At 31.9% G+C, this 19,129-nt stretch overlaps 1 protein-coding gene across 4 annotated transcripts in view; it reads left to right on the top strand.

Moving 5' to 3' along the window:
- The first annotated feature begins 5,257 nt into the window (after window positions 1-5,257).
- Window positions 5,258-19,129, top strand: part of LOC143223629 (chloride intracellular channel Clic-like) — a 33,419-nt gene continuing 19,547 nt past the window's right edge. The window contains exons 1-2 of one of the 4 annotated variants that reach the window (XM_076451827.1): window positions 5,489-5,634; window positions 12,159-12,227. Coding sequence is in view for 2 of the 4 variants with exons in the window: in XM_076451825.1 (XP_076307940.1) it covers window positions 5,554-5,634 (81 nt within the window). In the remaining 2 variants the exon portion in view is untranslated. Of the gene's footprint in view, window positions 5,635-5,831; window positions 5,913-12,158; window positions 12,228-19,129 lie in introns of those variants that run through there. The other 3 variants (XM_076451825.1, XM_076451826.1, XM_076451824.1) reach the window with 3 other exon arrangements.

Below are 19,129 nucleotides of genomic sequence, written 5' to 3'. Positions count from 1 at the left end.
ATACCTTTATTTGAAGCCATGAAGTTGGCAACGTATGACTCCTGGATTCTTTGTGATTTACAGTTGTTTGGCAATATATCTCCTGGCTTGGAGAAGCCCACCACTGCCCCATAATCCACTTACTTTGCTATTATGATTCTATCATCTCATATGTTTCTGAATATCACCTTCTATTAACATAGCAAGACTGCTTTCAATTTTATTTAAACAGTCTCAACTAACACTGGGATTGGGTTACTCAAAGTGCGGAAGTTTTATACACACTACACTCATTCCCACAGTTACTGTGACAATCCTCATTCATCCATTTTGTTCTTGTACTAAGTTTAAACCTAAGAGGGAGGTCATCGATCACTTTTCTGGGTGCACTAGACTTCACCAATTCTTATTCCTTAGTCACTGACTGTAACAAGATTGAAGTTATGGACTTTTGTAGCATCTGTAAAAGGCATATCCAATAGAATGACTACTTTCTCATATTACTATTTCCCTTCAGTTTGGTTGTAAGTTTTTGGAGCTGTGTAAAAATGGAGATCACAAATCCAAAAATGGAGATCACAATTATATTCTCCTTACTTCTTCCTTGATTATATCCTGACGTCATAATACCTCGTCCCGGCCTGGTCCGGCCGTCTGGTAATATTTTTTATAAGACAACGACGACAAACTTTTAGGTGTAATTCAACTATTTTGCGACTATAAATTCAGATCAGTGTGTGTTCTATTACATTTCTGAAAAGCTGGGAAAACAATTGTCTTATCGGAGCTGCCTGAAGGCGATAATTCGACCTTTTAGGTCAAATTGAGTAGACTTTGACATGAACGAAAACATAGTTCTAAACGTTGTTATGTATGCACTATACTATTAGTAGTAATACAGTACTGTAGCACCATGATCGTACAAAGATACTGTAAAGAACCGAAAAAGCAACAAAATCAATTTAGGATTGTCTGAAAAAGTGCATGAATTGAACAAGTTCATGTGAGCAAAGTTAATACTGAGTACTAGGCCTAACGTTATTGCCCTAGTTGCAATATATTAGCATTAAGCCTAACGTTAGTGTTATCTAAAAATCGAGTGATAATAACGTTAGGCCTAAATACTATAACTAGTTTAGTGTAAGTACTCTGGAAACGCTACTGTATCCTGGAATAATGAAGTGGACTGTTCCCTATTTAAGGCTCATTTTGAATTTGCCTTTGCGTCCAAGCATGCAGATAAATTTTCATACATATGCCTATTTTGTTGATGTATGGTTTGTTGGCTCATATAAAGTCCCCAGGTTAAAACTGAGCTCAATGTTGAGGTTATAACTCATTATTCGGATATTTGATTAGCATTAATGTAATCTAGCCTAGGCATAATCCAGTATTTAGTAGTTCAATGTGCAATACAGTTTACAATTGATTATATGTTATGTGCAGGGTGGCCCGTAAGTCCCTACCCCTCCATATATCTTATGCATCCAGTGTATCTGTGTATCTTGCGCTCATGTACCCACGTAATTGTCACAATACATTCTTCAAGTGTAAATTGGCTTACATCGGCCATATGTCTCTGAAAAAAAGAAACAAATTTATAATACATGCGTAATTGAATATAACATAGTAACATATGGATGGGTAGGGACTTACGGGTCACCCTGTATGTGTACCAGTACAGAATGGTCACTGTGTATATAGGCTACTACAGTATGTGTTGTTGATCACAAATTGTTTTGGAATACTTTTTGGCTTACAATGGATTTGCATATCACCATTAACATTGCTTCTTGCATACAGTTACCATAGCAAAACCTCAATGAGACTTTTGCAATGACTGAAAACTAATTCTTCTAAAATGGATTGAAACCAGTCTCGAATGGTTTTCAGCCAATCATAATGCAGCAAATCAATAAAGGTACTTATGAATTCATGTTTCTATGCTGATGGACTTAGGTCGTAGGTTAACTTTCTGACAATCTTTGTCTAAATGTAGACTTAGCGGATTTACAACGCTAAAATCAGGGGTTCGATTCCCCTCGGTGGGCTGAGCAGATAGCCCGATGTGGCTTTGCTATAAGAAACACACACATGTAGACTTAGAGTTTAGTATGTTTGACTGTCTTACCAACGTTTTTCACTATGAATTTCAGTGTTTTTTCTAATCATTATAACTATATGTGATCCATATTATTTTGTGTTTTTTTATTTTTCTTTCTGTATTTTTAAGACTGCAAGATGAAACATGTTCAATTAAGTGGTGCACAAAAGAGAAAACTGGCAAAAAAGAGCCAACAGGCTATGGATTTAGTGGACAAGACTGGGAAGCTGACTGATTTTTCACTCAACTTACACAACATCATCTTCCAAATCAAAACCCATCTCTGCCATCATAAGTCACATGTACTGTATCTGATTCTAACAAGGTTGAAGTTGAACCAAGCTCCACACTTACAAGTACCACTTTGTCCACCTCTAGATCAGAACATCATGATGACGTTGAGGTGTCACAGGCTGGCTCAAGTCTCACAGCTGATCTCACTTTGCCTATAAATTCTCCTGATATCTCTAGTGTTAATGTTGATGAAAGTTGCTCTAAAAGACAGTCTAAAGTTGAAATAATTGCTGAAAATGAAAATCTACTGGACTATGGTAAAATGCTTCCGTCTATAAAAGTTGATGAAACTAAAGCAAAAAATCCAAGTTGTGGCTTGATTTCTCTGTTGATGATGTGGCTTATTGGATTGCTTGTGGACCCACTGACTGTCGACACAAAATGGGCCATTTGGCAAATCTTGCCGGACTTTCAGTTGTGGCAAATCAACGAGATACTGTTCGCAAAAACTTTTAGTTGAGGTAAAAGCCAATGGTGAGCAATACAAGAGAGAGTGGTTATTGTATTCACCATCAACAGGGGCAGTTTACTGCTTTGTTTGTGAACTTTTTGCCCTAAATTTTCCTCGCGTTTTGTTGAAAGAGAAGGGTTCAGTGACTAACGAAATGCTATTGTAATTTATCTTTATGAAAGAAGCACTACTAACCAAGAGTCTATGCTAACGTACTTAACTCGCAGACAAAGTTTAGGCTTGCGACAAGAGTTGGAAAAACAAATTAAAGAAGAGTGCAATTACTGGGAACATGTCTTGGAGCATGTAATAGCTGTTATTCATACGTTAGCTGAACGTGGCCTGGCTTTTCGAGGAACAGATGAAAAAGTTGGCTCACTGCAGAATGGGATTTTTTTTGGGCTGCTTGAGCTCATAAGTCAGTTTGATCCACTTTTAGCAGGGCACATTTCGAAATGTGGAAATTCTGGAAAAGGAAATCCTTCTTACTTATCCAAAACCATCTGTGAAGAACTCATTAAACCAATGGCTCAGAAGGTCCACGTGTTTATTGTTGATGATGTAAATTCTTCTGGTTATTTTAACTTGTGAGTTGACTCGACACCAGATGCATCACATATAGACCAATTAAGTGTTGTACTTCTATACTTAAAAGATGAGCAGCCTATTGAACGCTTTTTTAACCTTTCTGGAACTGAAAAGACATACCGTTGAGGAAATGACAAATCAGGTATTGCAGTACTTACGTGAAGTTTACAAACTTAATTTTTCAAAACGTAGGGGTCAATCTTACGACAATCCTGCTAACATATCTGGGCGTTGTAAGGGGATGCAGCAAAAGAACGCAGCCTAATGGTTAATGTGGTAAACTGCATCATGAGAAAAATAGCGCTCCACACTTAGGAACTGTGGGTGTGTTACACGAGTGACGGTCAATATCCTTCTACTCGATTGGAATAGTTCACAATTCGGCCGTTCGTGGTATTGAGTAGCTTCTTTCTGATTTATCACTTCAAAAGTTGGGACGACTAGCGCAGCTCTCTCATTGTCCATGTCCAGCCCAATTGGTGAATGTTTATAACAAACGAAAGACCCCTCGGACTAAGAATTGCGGAATAAAATAGATACATCTAGAGTGATATTTCCACACACTTCTGATTTTGAATCTGAAATTGACAGATCATGACGAATATGGAAGAAACAAACATCTGCAGCTGGTTATTTCTATCAGAGATTTTAAGCCTGTTGATGTCTAATGCTTTTATAAACTAAGTGTTTAAGCCATATCTTTTCAAACTATTATACTAATGTGTGTAATGAGGCATCGATTTAATACATTATTTTGTCTCGTGGTGCTTAGCTGTTTATAATTACAAACATTATTTTATGCATTTAAAATATTTGGTCGTTATAAGTTGTGTTAAAACTACATAGTAATAACAATAGTTAATACTCGAAGAATGTTAACGCTGACTAGCAAACAAGAAAAATACAAGTATTTAAAAATTTACTTCAGTAAAATTACTCCTTTTTAAGTTTTCAGCTAAGAAATCATTTCATTTCACCAAGGTTGTTCGCTTTCATGACATATAAAATATTACATTTTTGGCAGAATTTCCATCAAACCAGAAAAAAACAATAGGAATTCAGCCCAGCTTTTATCAGTGTTTAATCTAACAAACAACATGGCTTTGTTATATGTATACCTTGAAAATCAGAATAATCATATATTAAGTCACGTTAGAGCTTTAAAATGTACGTTGCTATAAAGTGTGAACATCAACATGATCCATCAGTCCACTTTGGCCCGGCATAGCCAAGTGTGTTAAGGCGTTCGACTCCTAATCTGAGGGTCGCGGGTTCGTATCCCGGTCGCACCAAACATGCTCACCCTTTCAGCCGTGGGGGCGCTATAATGCTACGGTCAATCCCACTATTTGTTGGTAAAAGAGTAGCCCAAGAGTTGACGGTGGGTGGTGATGACTAGCTGCCTTCCCTCTAGTCTTATACTGCTAAATTAGGGACGACTAGCACAGATAGCCCTCGAGTAATTTTGTGCGAAATTCAAAACAAACAAACAATCAGCCCACTTCTGTTAATATTGTCATTAGTTCCGGCAAATGAATGTACAACGAAAAACACTATAAAAGTTTTTTGTTACTAAATCCATTTTATAATAACGAAAATCACATGTCTTATATTAATTATTTTAAAATAATTAATTAAATAATATATTTCAATTAAATAGTAAAATATTGCAACTATTAAACAGTTATTTTAAAGGTAAATTATAAGTTATGAAATATGCTATTAAACACAGAAACAGCTCAAGTACCATTTTACCAGTATACTACCGATTATACTGCGTATTTATATCATTTCAGAGAATCTTGTACTCTTCATCGTTTAGCTCAAAATAGGACTACCGAAGGCCTTTTGCGTATCGACTTACGCGTAACGAACAAAAGATTAATTCCGTTTTTATACCCATTTGAGTTTGAAATTTTATGTAATTCTACGAACTTGCGGAAGAAACACAGTATTTATTTGTAACTCATGCACTCTTAACAATTTGTTTAATTTTTGTATTTTAATAATTTAGTTGTTTGTTGTTAGAGGGCGATATTACTGAAGAAGGAAGTGGAAGTGGGTATAGGAGTAGGGTTTAACTTTGCGGCAGATATTGTGAATATAGTAATATAAAGGATTTTAGAGAAGGATTACAATGTCGGATTCCGAAAATCATGATGGTAGTCTTGATGGGAGTGAATCGCAAGATATTCCCGAGATAGAACTTATAATTAGAGTGAGTAAATATTTGAAATATTATAATTAAATTAAGCTCAGTGATTACTAACGTCTTTGATACTGACACTTACTGATAAATAATATATTGGTTATCAGTATTAGTTATTAATACATTAAACTGTCGTTGGTGATGTAAAAACATGTAAGGCCATCTTTGCTGGATCGAAAACGGCAGTAATGCTGGATAAGTTGTCACTACTCACGTCTAAAATGAATACAGAAATAGAAAATTCGGAGCTTACTGCTAGTGAATATTCAGAAATGAGCCTGCTTTGGGTCTGTTATTTTACAGTTTTTTAACTTTTCTCTGATAATGTGATACCAATTTTTTATAATAATATTAGAAGTATTATGTTATTATGTACTTATAAAAAGTGTTTCTCTTATGTGTTTTTTTTATAAATCTGTGACCCTAAGTATAAACGAGTAATTCACGTTAGTTTAGTTCTCATTAACTGAATGTGGAAAAGACAAGCAACAATAAATTACAATTATTAAGAGTAGTATACACTATAGTTATAGACTGTGGAGTTACTAAGTGTGCAAACACTGTAAATTGTAAGGAAACCAGGATTAAAAATATGACTAAATGAAGCCAGATACTATTAGATTGGTTGATATGATTTGACAAAAAATATAAGCATCTTGATATAAGACCACTCAGCCTGTTAAGGCTACTTTTTTCTTCACTTGCTGTTGAAACCACATTCATTCTAGCCCCTCATGAATATAACTATTTGGGTATTCAACAAAACTTTAAGATAACGTATGCATGTTATCAATAAGCAAGCCATTCCAAATGTTTGTACATTAAAAATTTATTTCACCACAAAACAAGTGTCTATAAGGGCATGAAAAGCCAAAAGTTATCACATTTTACATTGTTGTATTCCACCACTAAAACAAACAAGCTATAAAAAACTTCCAGACCCCCTAACAGTTTACAATAGTGTAAATAACTAAGTTCAAAGTTTAGTATTCTCATCATAACTTATAATTGTAACATTTTTCTCGAGATGAAAGATAACTACATAAATTAGAACTTTGTAGTTAATGGAATTTGATAATCTATTAATCATTGGTCTTATTATTCAGTTATGTTCAACTAATAGATCTTTCTCATATGAAACTTGATTCTTTTAACATAATTTCAAATGGTGATAATTAGAAATGGTCATTTCCTTTCCATGATTATTTTTACAATTTATAACATGTTAATCTGAAAACCTTCATTTAATGAAAAATAAGAAATCATAATGGTAGTATTATGATTACCTGGGTAATTGTAAACTGTAAAAACTGGAAGCACTAATTTTGTTTAGTTTATTATTTTTGTAGTGTTAATCAGTTTAATTGTATAATATCAATTAATCAGTTATTTTACATATTACTAACTGTTGTAATTGGTGATCATAGAAAATTAAGTCAATCATACAGCTACAGTGTAAACATACCTTATTACATGAGAATAGAATATCACCTTTGGTCATATATTAACCAAAAACATGGAGTTACAGGATTTCTAAGTAAATATGTTTATTTTGTGACCTTTTAATTATTTTTGCTGGCTTATATATTAATGTTTTAATGAAGACAAATAATAAAAGTTGACATTTTGTATAAGTTATTTTAATTGGTTGGTGACTTGTTTCATAACTGAATGCACTTTTCTGTTTAACTGTTGCTCAGCTTCTGAATCATATAATAATAATAATAATAATAAATTTATTAAGCAATAAATTAGACACAAAAAATCAAATATCAATATAAAACCATCAACAAAGAGTTAACTCGTCCTGTGATGGTTAAACACATAATAAAGTAAAATCAAAACTTACAAAATCAATATAAAGTTCCCAGAATATTATCATCAGTATTTAAGATCCATTGTTTTAAGTATTTCTTTTGATTAACACGATTAATAGAAGATCTTATACTATAAGGAATAAAATTATGAATACGAGGTGCCAAATAAAGATATTGATGAAGTGTAACTGTTTTACGTGGTGTGGGTACATTAATTGGAAAAAAAGATTGAAGTCGTGTAAAATATGAAGTGACTTTAAAAGGCCTCTTAAAAGAAACATGCAATGTAGATAAAGCTAAAAAATATAAATAAAGTTTATCATATGAAAGAGGGAGTTAAATTTACTGAAATCGGTATCAAGCCTATGAGTAAAAATAAGAGAGAAAACACTTTTGCAACTTGTGAATAGGAATTAAAAAGTCTTATATGTGCCACCCCAAATTGAAATACAATATTGTAAGAAAGATTGAAAGAGAGCATAATATACACTTAACAAAATATGATAAGGAGCACAATGACTAAGTTCAAAATTAGCATAGAACTATATTTTAATTTATTAACTAAAGAATTAATATGAAATTGCCAATTTAATTTTCGATCTAAAATAATTCCTAAATATTTAACAGAGGAAACTTGAGTCAATTTGGGACACTTACAATTAGGGTAAGTATAACAATCACTAGAATGATAAAAAATAGAAGGAAAAGCTGGAATGACACCATAAAGGTTAAACTGAAGAAGAAAAGATTTAGATATATTTAAGGATAAGTCATTACAGAAAAGCCAATTTTAATTTTATTAAGATCACTAGAAATAATGGTTTCATTAATTAAATTTGGCTTACTATAAACAACAGCAATATCATCGGCATAGGCTTGGATATCTCCAAAAACTGTTGGTAAAGAATATCATTTATATAAATGAGAAATAATAAAGGGCCCAGAACAGAACCTTGTGGTACTCCAACATTAATTGTAAGCCAATCACTATAATTATTATGGATACAAACCGATTGCTTTCTATTGTGAAAGTAAGAAAAAAACCAATCAAAACAATGCCTCTAAAACCATAATAAGATAATTTATTTAACAATATTTTATGATTAACAGAATCAAAAGCTTTGGCTAAGTCAAGAAAAACAGCAATTGGATGAAGATCAGAATCCAAAGCTTCTGTAATACTTCCACAAGTTTAGCAACAGCAACCTCCGTTCCAAGCCCAGGCCGAAAGCCAAATTGAGAAGGAGACAAAACTGAATGTCTATCAAGAAATGATAAAATTCTAATCTTCATAGATTTTTCAAATAGTTTAGAGAAATGTATTAATAAGGAAATAGGTCTATAATTCGTAAAATCAGAAATATTACCAGATTTATAAATAGGAATGACCAATGATAACTTTAAAGCATTAGGAAACTTCCCTTGAGTAAAAGATAAATTAATTAAAAAAAGTCAAAATTGGTGCAAAAGATTAGCATTAGCTTTCAAAATCTTAACCAAACACCATCTACACCATTAGAAGCTGAATTTGATAAGGAGAAAATATTATTCATAGTTTCAGATACAGTAACAGGATATAGATAACAAGAAGAAGAAGGAGCAGGAGGCATGCCCTGAGAACAAAATTTAGGATTGGAGCAAGTAGATTTAGCAACATTAACAAAAAAATAATTCAAATCAGATAAATCAGTAGTACCAAAATTACAAAATTTCTTATTTTTTTTTTAACATCAATAATAGAGTTAACAATATTCCAATTCTGTTTAATAGTTTTAGCATTCTTAAACAGGTTATGATAATAAGTCCATTTAGTCTTATGGGTCAAGCTAACAACATAATTCCTTAAACACTTAAATCTAATCTTTAGATAAATATCATCAGGAAATTGATGTACTTTCTTTTTTTAACTTATCTCTTTTAATCATTAACAAAACCAATTCACTGGTAATCCATGGCTTAATTTTTCTAAACTTTCGTGACACAGAAACAGTAGTAGTACAACTTTGAATACAATCAGTTAACACTTCAGCAAAATTATCATAAGCAACATTAACATCAGAACAATTCATAACACAGGACCAATCTGAAAAATTCAAACAAGAACTCAATTCATTAAACTTAATCTTTTGAACATTTGAGACATGTTCTAGATCCGATAAAATGTCTATACATAAAACAATTGGAAAATGATCGGTCAAAAAACTCTCAACAATATAAGAATAACAATTTTTAACAGTATTTCCACTAATCAGTAAATACTTGCTAAAACTTATCCTCTTATATTCAGAATTAATATAGGTTCCAGTGGCAACAATCTTGTATCCCCTTGTCAGTGTAAATATTGGTAGGGTGATGATTGAGACCAATTATTACTTATATAAATTATAGTTGTTGGCATTGTATAAATAAACTGTATACGTATGTATTATGACAAACCACATTTCTAGGTAATTACTTCATAAATTGATGAATACTGGAGAAACCATTTCTGTCAGAAATAGTTTGCATCTGCAATATAAACTACTGAAGGTTAAAACTATTAATTCTACTATACTAGTTCAAATTTTCCACTTTTCTCAAGCATTGTAAGACTTTTTAAGTTGCTAATAATGTTTAACATCTAATCAAGACTTCCAGTTATCTTGCATTATGGAGTAAATATGTCCAAAACTCTAAGCTTCTTAGTGTGGCCTACATGATTGAAATTAAAGATATGATACATCTACCTGTGTGCTGTTTTTGACACATCGTGATCCTTCTTTAGCAAAGTGAACAATATCCAAAATGAGACTTCATGAAAATTGCATACAGTAAAGGACTACAAGAACATTTTTAAATTCAGTATTTCTACTTGCTTCTACTATCGAAGTTAAATATCTAGAGATGGCATTATGATGTTATTAATGTTTAAAAATAAGATAATAAATCAAAGACAAATTACTTAACTGGTGGAAATGTTAAACAAAAAAGATTCTTCAGGTTGGTTAAAGAAAGCAGAATCCTGTGCTTTTGTTTGAAGGTATGAGATGATCAGGCCTTTAAACATTTCTATCCTGTTTTTACAGATGTTAGCAATATACTTGGTCCTAAAGACTTTTATATGAAATGTCAAAACTTACCTAAATGTTTTAGATATTGATAAAAAGAAGGATTAACCAGTTAAAAATGAAGTGCTAAGAGCGTTTATTTTTTTCCAGTATTTTACAAGAAATCAAATATCTTACATCTTGTGCTTTAGAACAAGTAAAAGTAATATTTCACTTATCTGCATAGTCGGAATAATAAAAAATTGTAGTATCAGAAAATATAATTTTTCGTTATTTTCATGTTGGTATATTTAATTGTAACTTAGTTGTTAGAATAATCAAAAACTAATTAATTATAGTGATTAATAATTTAAATAGCCCAACTGATGTCTCAGCAATTAATTCTCTGGGCTTTGTTTTTTTATTTACATTCACAATACTTAGTGTATAATTAGTAAATAAATGAAGGCTACACTGCACTATAATTTTAATCTTATTAAGATAGAGTAGTAACTTATTGGGAATAGTTCAGCAGGGAGGCTGTTATAATAATTCTGTGAATGAAAGGGTTAAATTATAGAGATAAATTTAGATCTCTTAGTTTCTTTTGATAATAAAAGGGTGACAGTGATTTTACTGAAATTTTAAAAGATTATGTGTGGGGATTAGTTGCGATAAAGGTACTGATTGCTGTGTGGTGCAATGATAAAATATTAGGATGAAAGGACATGCCTTTACAATTTTTAAAACACTTTTCTTATTGGATGGTTAGCTTGTGGAATTAGTTGTCATCTGCATTCTTCAGTAGTGGAGGAGCAAATGGTGTACACTTTCCAAGACAACGTTTATCATTCCATTTGGAAATAAGAGGGATGTTAACAATTCTGTTATCCTAAGATGCTTGATGCATCATAAATTAAAGAGAGGTTTGTTTATCTGTTCCTTGACCACCTTTAAAGCACAAATAGAAAAACTTTGGTCCTGGTGCTTTAACTATTCTTAGTCTCTTAACCCTTAGTACTTACCATCATATAATAGGGTGTATCTCAGGGGTCAGTGCTTTGGCTTTAGATATTAATAGAGTATAATTTGTAAAGTTTGTTGAAGATATTAAACTTTTGGATATTTTGATCTATACTGAGGATGTTGAGGAATTTTAGAATGACATGGATCAATTTAAAATATTCAGGGGAAGGATGGGTAAAGGCACATGGTTTTCTGTTATCATTTGAAGATAACAGGATGAGAAGACACAAACTGAAGATGTGGATAAGATAGACCAGGTCTCAGTTAAGACAGTTTTGTTTTCCTGACAATGTGTTTGACTTGTAGAATGAGTTGCTGTTGTCAGTATTGGTGGCCACCACTTTACAGGAATTAAACAGAAAATTGATTTTGTGAGAATTAAAAGATTGAATGGTGAGTAAGTAAAAAGTATAGGTATATAATATTCATATGGAGGATACTTATACATAATAGTGATGGTAACTCTCGTAAGATATAAAACAAGCATCAAGTTTTTTTAGAATTGAAGCTGAAACTTGCTGTTTACATGTTCTGTATAAATGCTTCAATATATGGATTGTACCAATCATTTGCTCCCTCCCTCCAATTAAGAAAACCTGGACCATAAATGACTTCAAATGCATTTCCTTCATCATAATATTCTGAGTACTCTTTTTTTTTTCAGTTATTTTAAGCACGAGGAACCTTTTAGTGTTGGATTGTATGAGATGACAACAGAAAAGACAATAAAAATGTAAGGTTTTAGATATCTGCATTCTTCAGAAATTAGTAACATAAACTCAAGGTATAAAAAACATTCATACAATTATTTAAATATTGGAAAGATTTCTCCCTCTAAATGAAATATAGCAAAACTACTTTATTAAACAATTTTCTGCCATTTTTACGATGTCTTTGTTGTTCTAAGAGTTTGAAAAATATATTTTCATTTTTATTAAGTTACATCTTTTAGTTGTCAGTCACCCAATCTGATTTAAGTTTCCAAGTAAATAAAGCAGAAATATATAGCTGGTTTGATCTTTAAAGTATTGTACTGTGTATAATTACAGTATTTTATAGAATATTTTGTCCAGCCCAGCCAATGAGTAATGGTATTGATTGAAAAACTTATTTGGCATTGATTTGTACAAATTAGACAACACCCTTGTTGTGTTGTAGCTTTCTTTGCTTTTAGATTTATGGTGATATAATTCTTGTGAATAGAACTGCCACAATCAATCACAATAACATATCTCTTTTTACTCAACACATGCTAACTGCAAGTTTCCATTGCAACTGTCTTGAAATAGTGTTTTAACACAGGTTTTCAGGGTTTTTTTTAAGTGTATGAATTGAGGTCAGAGCCAATTGTATGATACTGATACATGCTACATTGTACAAACTTGTATGTAATTAAGATGTCAGCATATCAAAGCAATATTTTTTCTACTTTTTTTTTTTGAAGATAAAGGATACATATTTGGGTATAATATTTAATTAGACATTCATATAATTAATATAGCATTTAGGACTCAACTTTAAGTTTTACATACATATTCTGGCTTTGTTGGTAAAAGCAAAAATTATAACAGTTTAGTAACTTTAAATAGTAAATACATGGGTGTAATTAAACTGTTCCAAATATTCTCTGAAATCAGATGAACTGTTATTGTGGTCACATAACTTTTCATGTTACAAGATCAGATAAGATTTTGGTTTGTAAATTCTTTGATTTTTTCTTTCTCAGAAACAAGTCACAAAAAGGATTAACAAATATTAAACAGTTTCACCAGGTTAACTAGTGCAAACTTGTTTTATATGTTTGTATATTTATTTATATATATATGGATCAAAGTTTTAACCTTTATGCGAGATGCCTCATTCCAACAAGTGCATTGACGTTAAGAATAAGTTGAATATCTTGTCAGGTAATTCACTGAACTTACTTTGGGAAGTTCTTTTGTAGAAACCGGCATTTTACAAACATAAACAAACAGTTTTTTTTGTTTTTTTTTGCAAGGAGGCTTAATGCAGGTGAAGCAGCCCTGGAAAAGTCGAATTGGTTTTAGGCATTTTTCTAAGTGACGTAGTATCGATACTGTTAGAAATACTTCATTACACTGTGTGATATGGCGTTATTCCTTCAGAATCGGAAGTTTCACGTCAGTAATTTGAGTGTTTTTAACTTTTTGCCACATTTTTATTTTACATCTTGGAACGTGGTGATTTCCTTCCTGGGTTTATTTGCTCAGTAGATGGAACTCGCTGTTTGACATTTCATTACAAGTATGTGTGTAATTTTGTTTCTTGTAAACTGAGCGAAACTAGTTTTGAAGAGGAATATTCAGAAAATGAAGGCAAAGAAAAACTTGAAATAAAAATGGTCGATTTTAGAAGGAACAGGAGTATTATGTAAACTAGATTTGCGTGTTCATTAAGACAGCGCAGGTAGTGTTGTAGAAACAGAAAACGTTATCAACAAAAATCTTACTGCCTAATAGAACGAGACCAGATATATCTCAAGCCGGCTGCTGTGAGTATTAAAATAGAGAACAACGTTTCGACCTTCTTAGGTCATCTTAACAAAGTATTTACAACTGACCGTTCCCGGGCACATTTTGTCTTAAGGACAAGAGTGTAAACGGGTACGGGATTGTAGGGGGCGTTGTAGTATGGTTAGGTTATTAATTATTGTAGGTATAAAGGCGTTACTTTATATTGGTTTAATTTTGGTTTTAGTTGTTCTATAAGTAGAGTTTCTTTGGGTTTGCGAGTTTATATTTGTTTCCCATTTTAGTATCAGGGTGTTTTCTATGGTTTATTTGATTTGCAGTGTTCAAACACGTGTGAAGGTGTTTTTTCATGTTATTTGAATGTGGTTTCCATTTTTCTGTTTATTTCTCCAATACAAAAGTCGTGACAGTTGTTGCGTTGTATTTGTTGTTGTTTTTGTCAGTGTAGTTTTTACATAATGTGGACTTCAGTTTTTTTACCTGGTTTTTGAATAAATTTAGTCTTCACTGGGATGTATTTTGTTTCAAGTTTTTTCCAAATGTCGGTTATTTTTTCGCTGATATCGGGAATATATGGTATGCAGCAGTGCAAAGTTTTATAGTTTCTTGGGTTTATTATTGTTTGTAAGGTGTTGATCTAGGTATGTGTGTGTAATTTTTTCAACGGTTTTTGGAGGAAATTTGCTTATGTTGAAAGGTGTGTTTATTACACACCAGGTTCTAGTAGTGTGAATATTCTGTGGTTGTAACTTTAATATTTTCGTGCATCTCTCACATGGGTTTTTCCCGTTTTCAAAACGTTGTGGAAATACATCTCGAGCTGTAGGAACGAACACAACAAATGTATATGTCACCTTTAAATATCGAAAAATATCAAAACTTTGAACACCAACATAAACTGAGGTTAATGATTTTTAAATTGTAATAAAAATTACTGTTATATAGAAACAAACGGGAAGAACTATTATGTTAGTGTAATCTTTCAAACATTGATTTATATATATAATGTGTACTGTATGCAAATAAATTTCCCCCTGTAAATCAAATAGGGTCAATTCATGTGATATAGTGGCATTCAGTATATTTAGAATCGATACAAACTGTCTTCAGGCTTCTCGTGCGAGACCGTACCATGAACTGTATACCTGTATGGTGGTGACTCCACAATGATAATAAAATAGTGTTTAACGCCCTTCTGTTTAGTCCTATTTTCCAGTACATTGCTTATCTGTGCGATGTTGAGAAACGGTGCAGCCGACGGTATTCGCTCAGTGTCAGGTGTAGAGGTCCCAAGTTTGTTGACCTAAATCTATTTCACAAGGCTTAGCGTTCTAAACAAGGGCCATGCCGTGTGCATCGCGCAAATAGTCACAACATTTTTATCACATTTGTTATCAAAAGGTAGCTTAAATGTATTTATTCTGTCACACCTAAGGGTGTGTTAAAATGTATTTATGTATAAAAATGTCCCATAGGGATTTATATAAAACAGTAAACATGTGACACGTGAGTAACATTTACGATGTTTTATTAAAGTATGAACCGTGAATATTGAGACATCCTGCTATGAGTATATTGATATAACATCATTTCTACTTCTGTAAAGACCCTTTGAAATGCTTAGAGGAGAAATGTATTATCTTTTTTTTTTTGCTTCATTGCAAAAGTTTTATGTTAAAGTAACTAGGTTATTAATAGCAAAGGTTACTCATCATTTAGTTAGACTATGCTAAAGTATTTAGATTTCTAATAGGTACTTATTTACATACAGAAACATGATCATCTTGAGAAAAAAACAATCTTACTTTTAGGTACACGTACAAGTTCATCAACAAATCATTGACCAAGTGTTTTGTGCAATATTTTGTGATCTTGTGTCATCAATTCGTAGTTCAGTGGAAAACCCTCCATGATCAGCAGTATCCACTTGTACAATTACCAGTGTAGTAGGGTTTCTTCTAGCTTGTGCTTCATGCTTGTAAAGATTCTTGGAGTTCTTTTTTTAACTGGTATTTGATACTATTTTATTGTCACACACTAAACAGGTTTATCTCTTTGATTATTCAGTTTATCTCTTCTTTCCCATGCACTTTTCCACATTTCAGGTCATCAAGATAGTTCTGGGTGATTCTGTAGTACATTGATCTTGTCTGTTTCTTGCTCTAAAGCACATATTAGAAACTTGTTTGTGATTTAAAGGTGAGGTTTTTGGGAATTATCTTGTGATTTTTCCTACATACTGATGTTAGTAATGGTGTGTTACAGATGCTGCCTGAAAAGTTTGTAAAGTTTGATGCAGTCTTCAAATGCTCAGGACTTGAAGGGAATCAAAGGCCCCTAATGGAGTCTTAAGGATGGTCTTGGAGTTGGAAATTTTGCATACACAATTACAAAAATCATAAATCAAATGACATAAAAAAAAAAAATCCATCAGTTACTACTTTTTCTTATCTATTCAAATCAAGAATACTGAAAAACAGTTGTCCCAAATGTATTGTTTATTTTCACAAGTAAACAATGATAAATGGCAGAAAAGAAAACAACTCTTCAAATGTGGCAGATAGTTATGTTGCAAAGTTGTGAAATGAATACCCTTAAAAATTATCAATACAAAAGTGAAAATATTTATCTTTTAACATTCTTATGTTTCTGCTCCAGAGGCCTGAAGGGTGGGTATTCTCAGTTAAAACTGATATAATTTTTGTCTGTATAATGATCATCTTGGTCTAATTATTAGAGCTATGGAAATTATTCTTTTCACTCCATGTTTTTCATTATATTTTCATACTTCAATTGTGTCCTGTTCTGATTGGTTAATTTTCTGACATTATCTTCAATTTGTATGTAAAATAGTTGAAATTTCTTTTGGGAGAATGGGATAAGTGGGACTCAAGAGGTCACATAATAATATGATCTGATAAAACAAAGCAAGTACATAAGAATTCATTACAATATTATTTAGAACCACACACCTTCTCTTTTTAGATTTTAATATACTCAGTTTACCTATTTTTATGAGGAAAATCATGTTTTTCATCAGCTTTAGCTTCAGGTGAGGCTCAGCACTTCTGCTTTTGTATTTGGATTTTAGAGTCATAAGTAATAAAAAAAAAAAAAACCTGTCTTGCACTGAAACATAGTAGAAAATGATATAGTAGTAAAATGTCATAAAATTGTATGCATGTTTTGGGTTTTTTCCAGTTCTGTGAATCCAGAAATCTGTTAGTAAGTTTTATGAAATTCTGACCTTAATCTTACATTAAATAAAGTTTCAAATTGTTCTTTGATAGAGAAACCACCAGCTAGGTCATTATTTTACAATGTATGGAAACTTCAAAGTAAAGAATACATCTTCCTAGTTTAACTCAAAATTTGTATTATGCTTTAAGATTTTCAGCAAATTTATATACATTTTTCCTGCTTATATAGCTGAATTTGTAAGTTCTCAAGTGTTGGGCTTTCTATGATCTCTTCTTTTCTGTTATTAAGAGACCTTTTTGTGAATCACCTGAAGGAAGCTCTTGAACCACCATTGGTCTAAGAATCATAAGTTTAGAATCTTTTCTCTATTGCAACAGCATGCTTGTCATTGTTTCATTTTGATGCATCTTGCTTCTATGAACGTGGTTGGCTAGGTTTTATGTTAAATATTTGATAAGTAGGCTTTATCTTCAGACACTTTGGTTAAAAGTCCATTTATATCTTTTTGGCACTGTAGATTTATGAATCAACATTGAACATTTTTTCTATCTTGTTTTGTAAAACCATGCTTCTGCAGTGTTTGCTTCTGCCATTGCATAATGGTTTACACATCTGTTATCCCTCATTTCTAGATTAAGCCTTGTGTGGCTTGGAAGAGTTGTTTGATTCAACTCTTTTTCTCTTCATTTGTATTAAAATGTGCATATTTAACATGGTCAGTTATTGTCTGATCTTAACTGATAATTAATAATTTCAACCATGATAATTTGTGTTACTGAAGTCCCCAGCATATATCTGATATATACCCTTCCACTCTTACATTGTGGATAAAGGCCTTTCCATTTTTGGAAGAGCTAACATTAGGACCTTATTAAATGTCAATTTCTTTTTTTATAAGTAATATTTACATTTCTACTGCTTTCAAGTTCTACCAACATCTGTAGAGACCTTATGAGACTTTAGTTTTAGAGGCAGTTAAACAACCAGTTTTTCAAACTGGTTGTTCTATTAAAATTAACAATCTGTACCATTTCTCTTCCTGGTTGTCTTTATCTGGATATTATCTTGGTAGGAAGCTTTGTTTTTGATCTTAGATGTTTCTCTTAACTGACTTTCAGTGAGAGAACCTTCTGTTTGTTCTTGCTTTTCTGGAAGTGTATTTTTTCAGGGTTTTTCCTGTTGCACTTTTCCATCTGGGTGTGTGATAATGGATTTCTCATCATTTCCTGTTTATTCTGGACTCTAGTAATAATGGATAATTTTGTGAGTCAAATACACTTGCAAATGATGGAAATGTTAGTAGTTAATCTGTGAAAAAACAGTGGGGAAGGGTCCTATGTTAAAGAAATATCAACCTCTATATTAATGTAAAGGAAAAAAATTGCAGTTCTACATTGAAATGGAGAAATACCATTTTTTCCCCATTACTGACAATGCTAGTAGTGTGTAAATAATAAAATTTCTAATTTTAAATTCAGATGTGTTGCTTTTTTTATAGTTTTGATATGCATAAACATATTTTTAATATTATAAAGATGCTTATTTTAAGATATCAAAACCTACTATAACTGTTACAGATTAGTAGTTATACAAGCAATATATGTATCATTTAGACTTGGTTTAGTGTCAAAATACTAATGTTTTAAAAGTTGTGAAAAAACATTTCATATACTGTGCATGTAGTAACAAGTGCAGTTCATTAGTAATGTGGGGTAACCCATTTTTTACATTGTTTTTCTGCAATTCAGACACACCCAACACAGTTTGCTTTTTAAGCAGGATAAAGGTCAGAGGTCAGTGGGTAGAGGTATTTCAAACAGAACAAACATGTTATACAGGTTAATTGCATAAGTGTTTGCTTATTAAATATGTGCTTTGACAGGTTGTGTAACAAGAAGATTTGGATAAAGCTTCATAATATTAAAATTTATGCTGAATTCTG

The sequence above is a fragment of the Tachypleus tridentatus genome, chromosome 8, assembly GCF_004210375.1.
Source record: "Tachypleus tridentatus isolate NWPU-2018 chromosome 8, ASM421037v1, whole genome shotgun sequence".
NCBI lineage: Eukaryota > Metazoa > Arthropoda > Merostomata > Xiphosura > Limulidae > Tachypleus > Tachypleus tridentatus.
The sequence above is the reverse complement of the archived record's forward strand: the minus strand, read 5'-3'. Positions and strand labels throughout refer to the sequence as shown.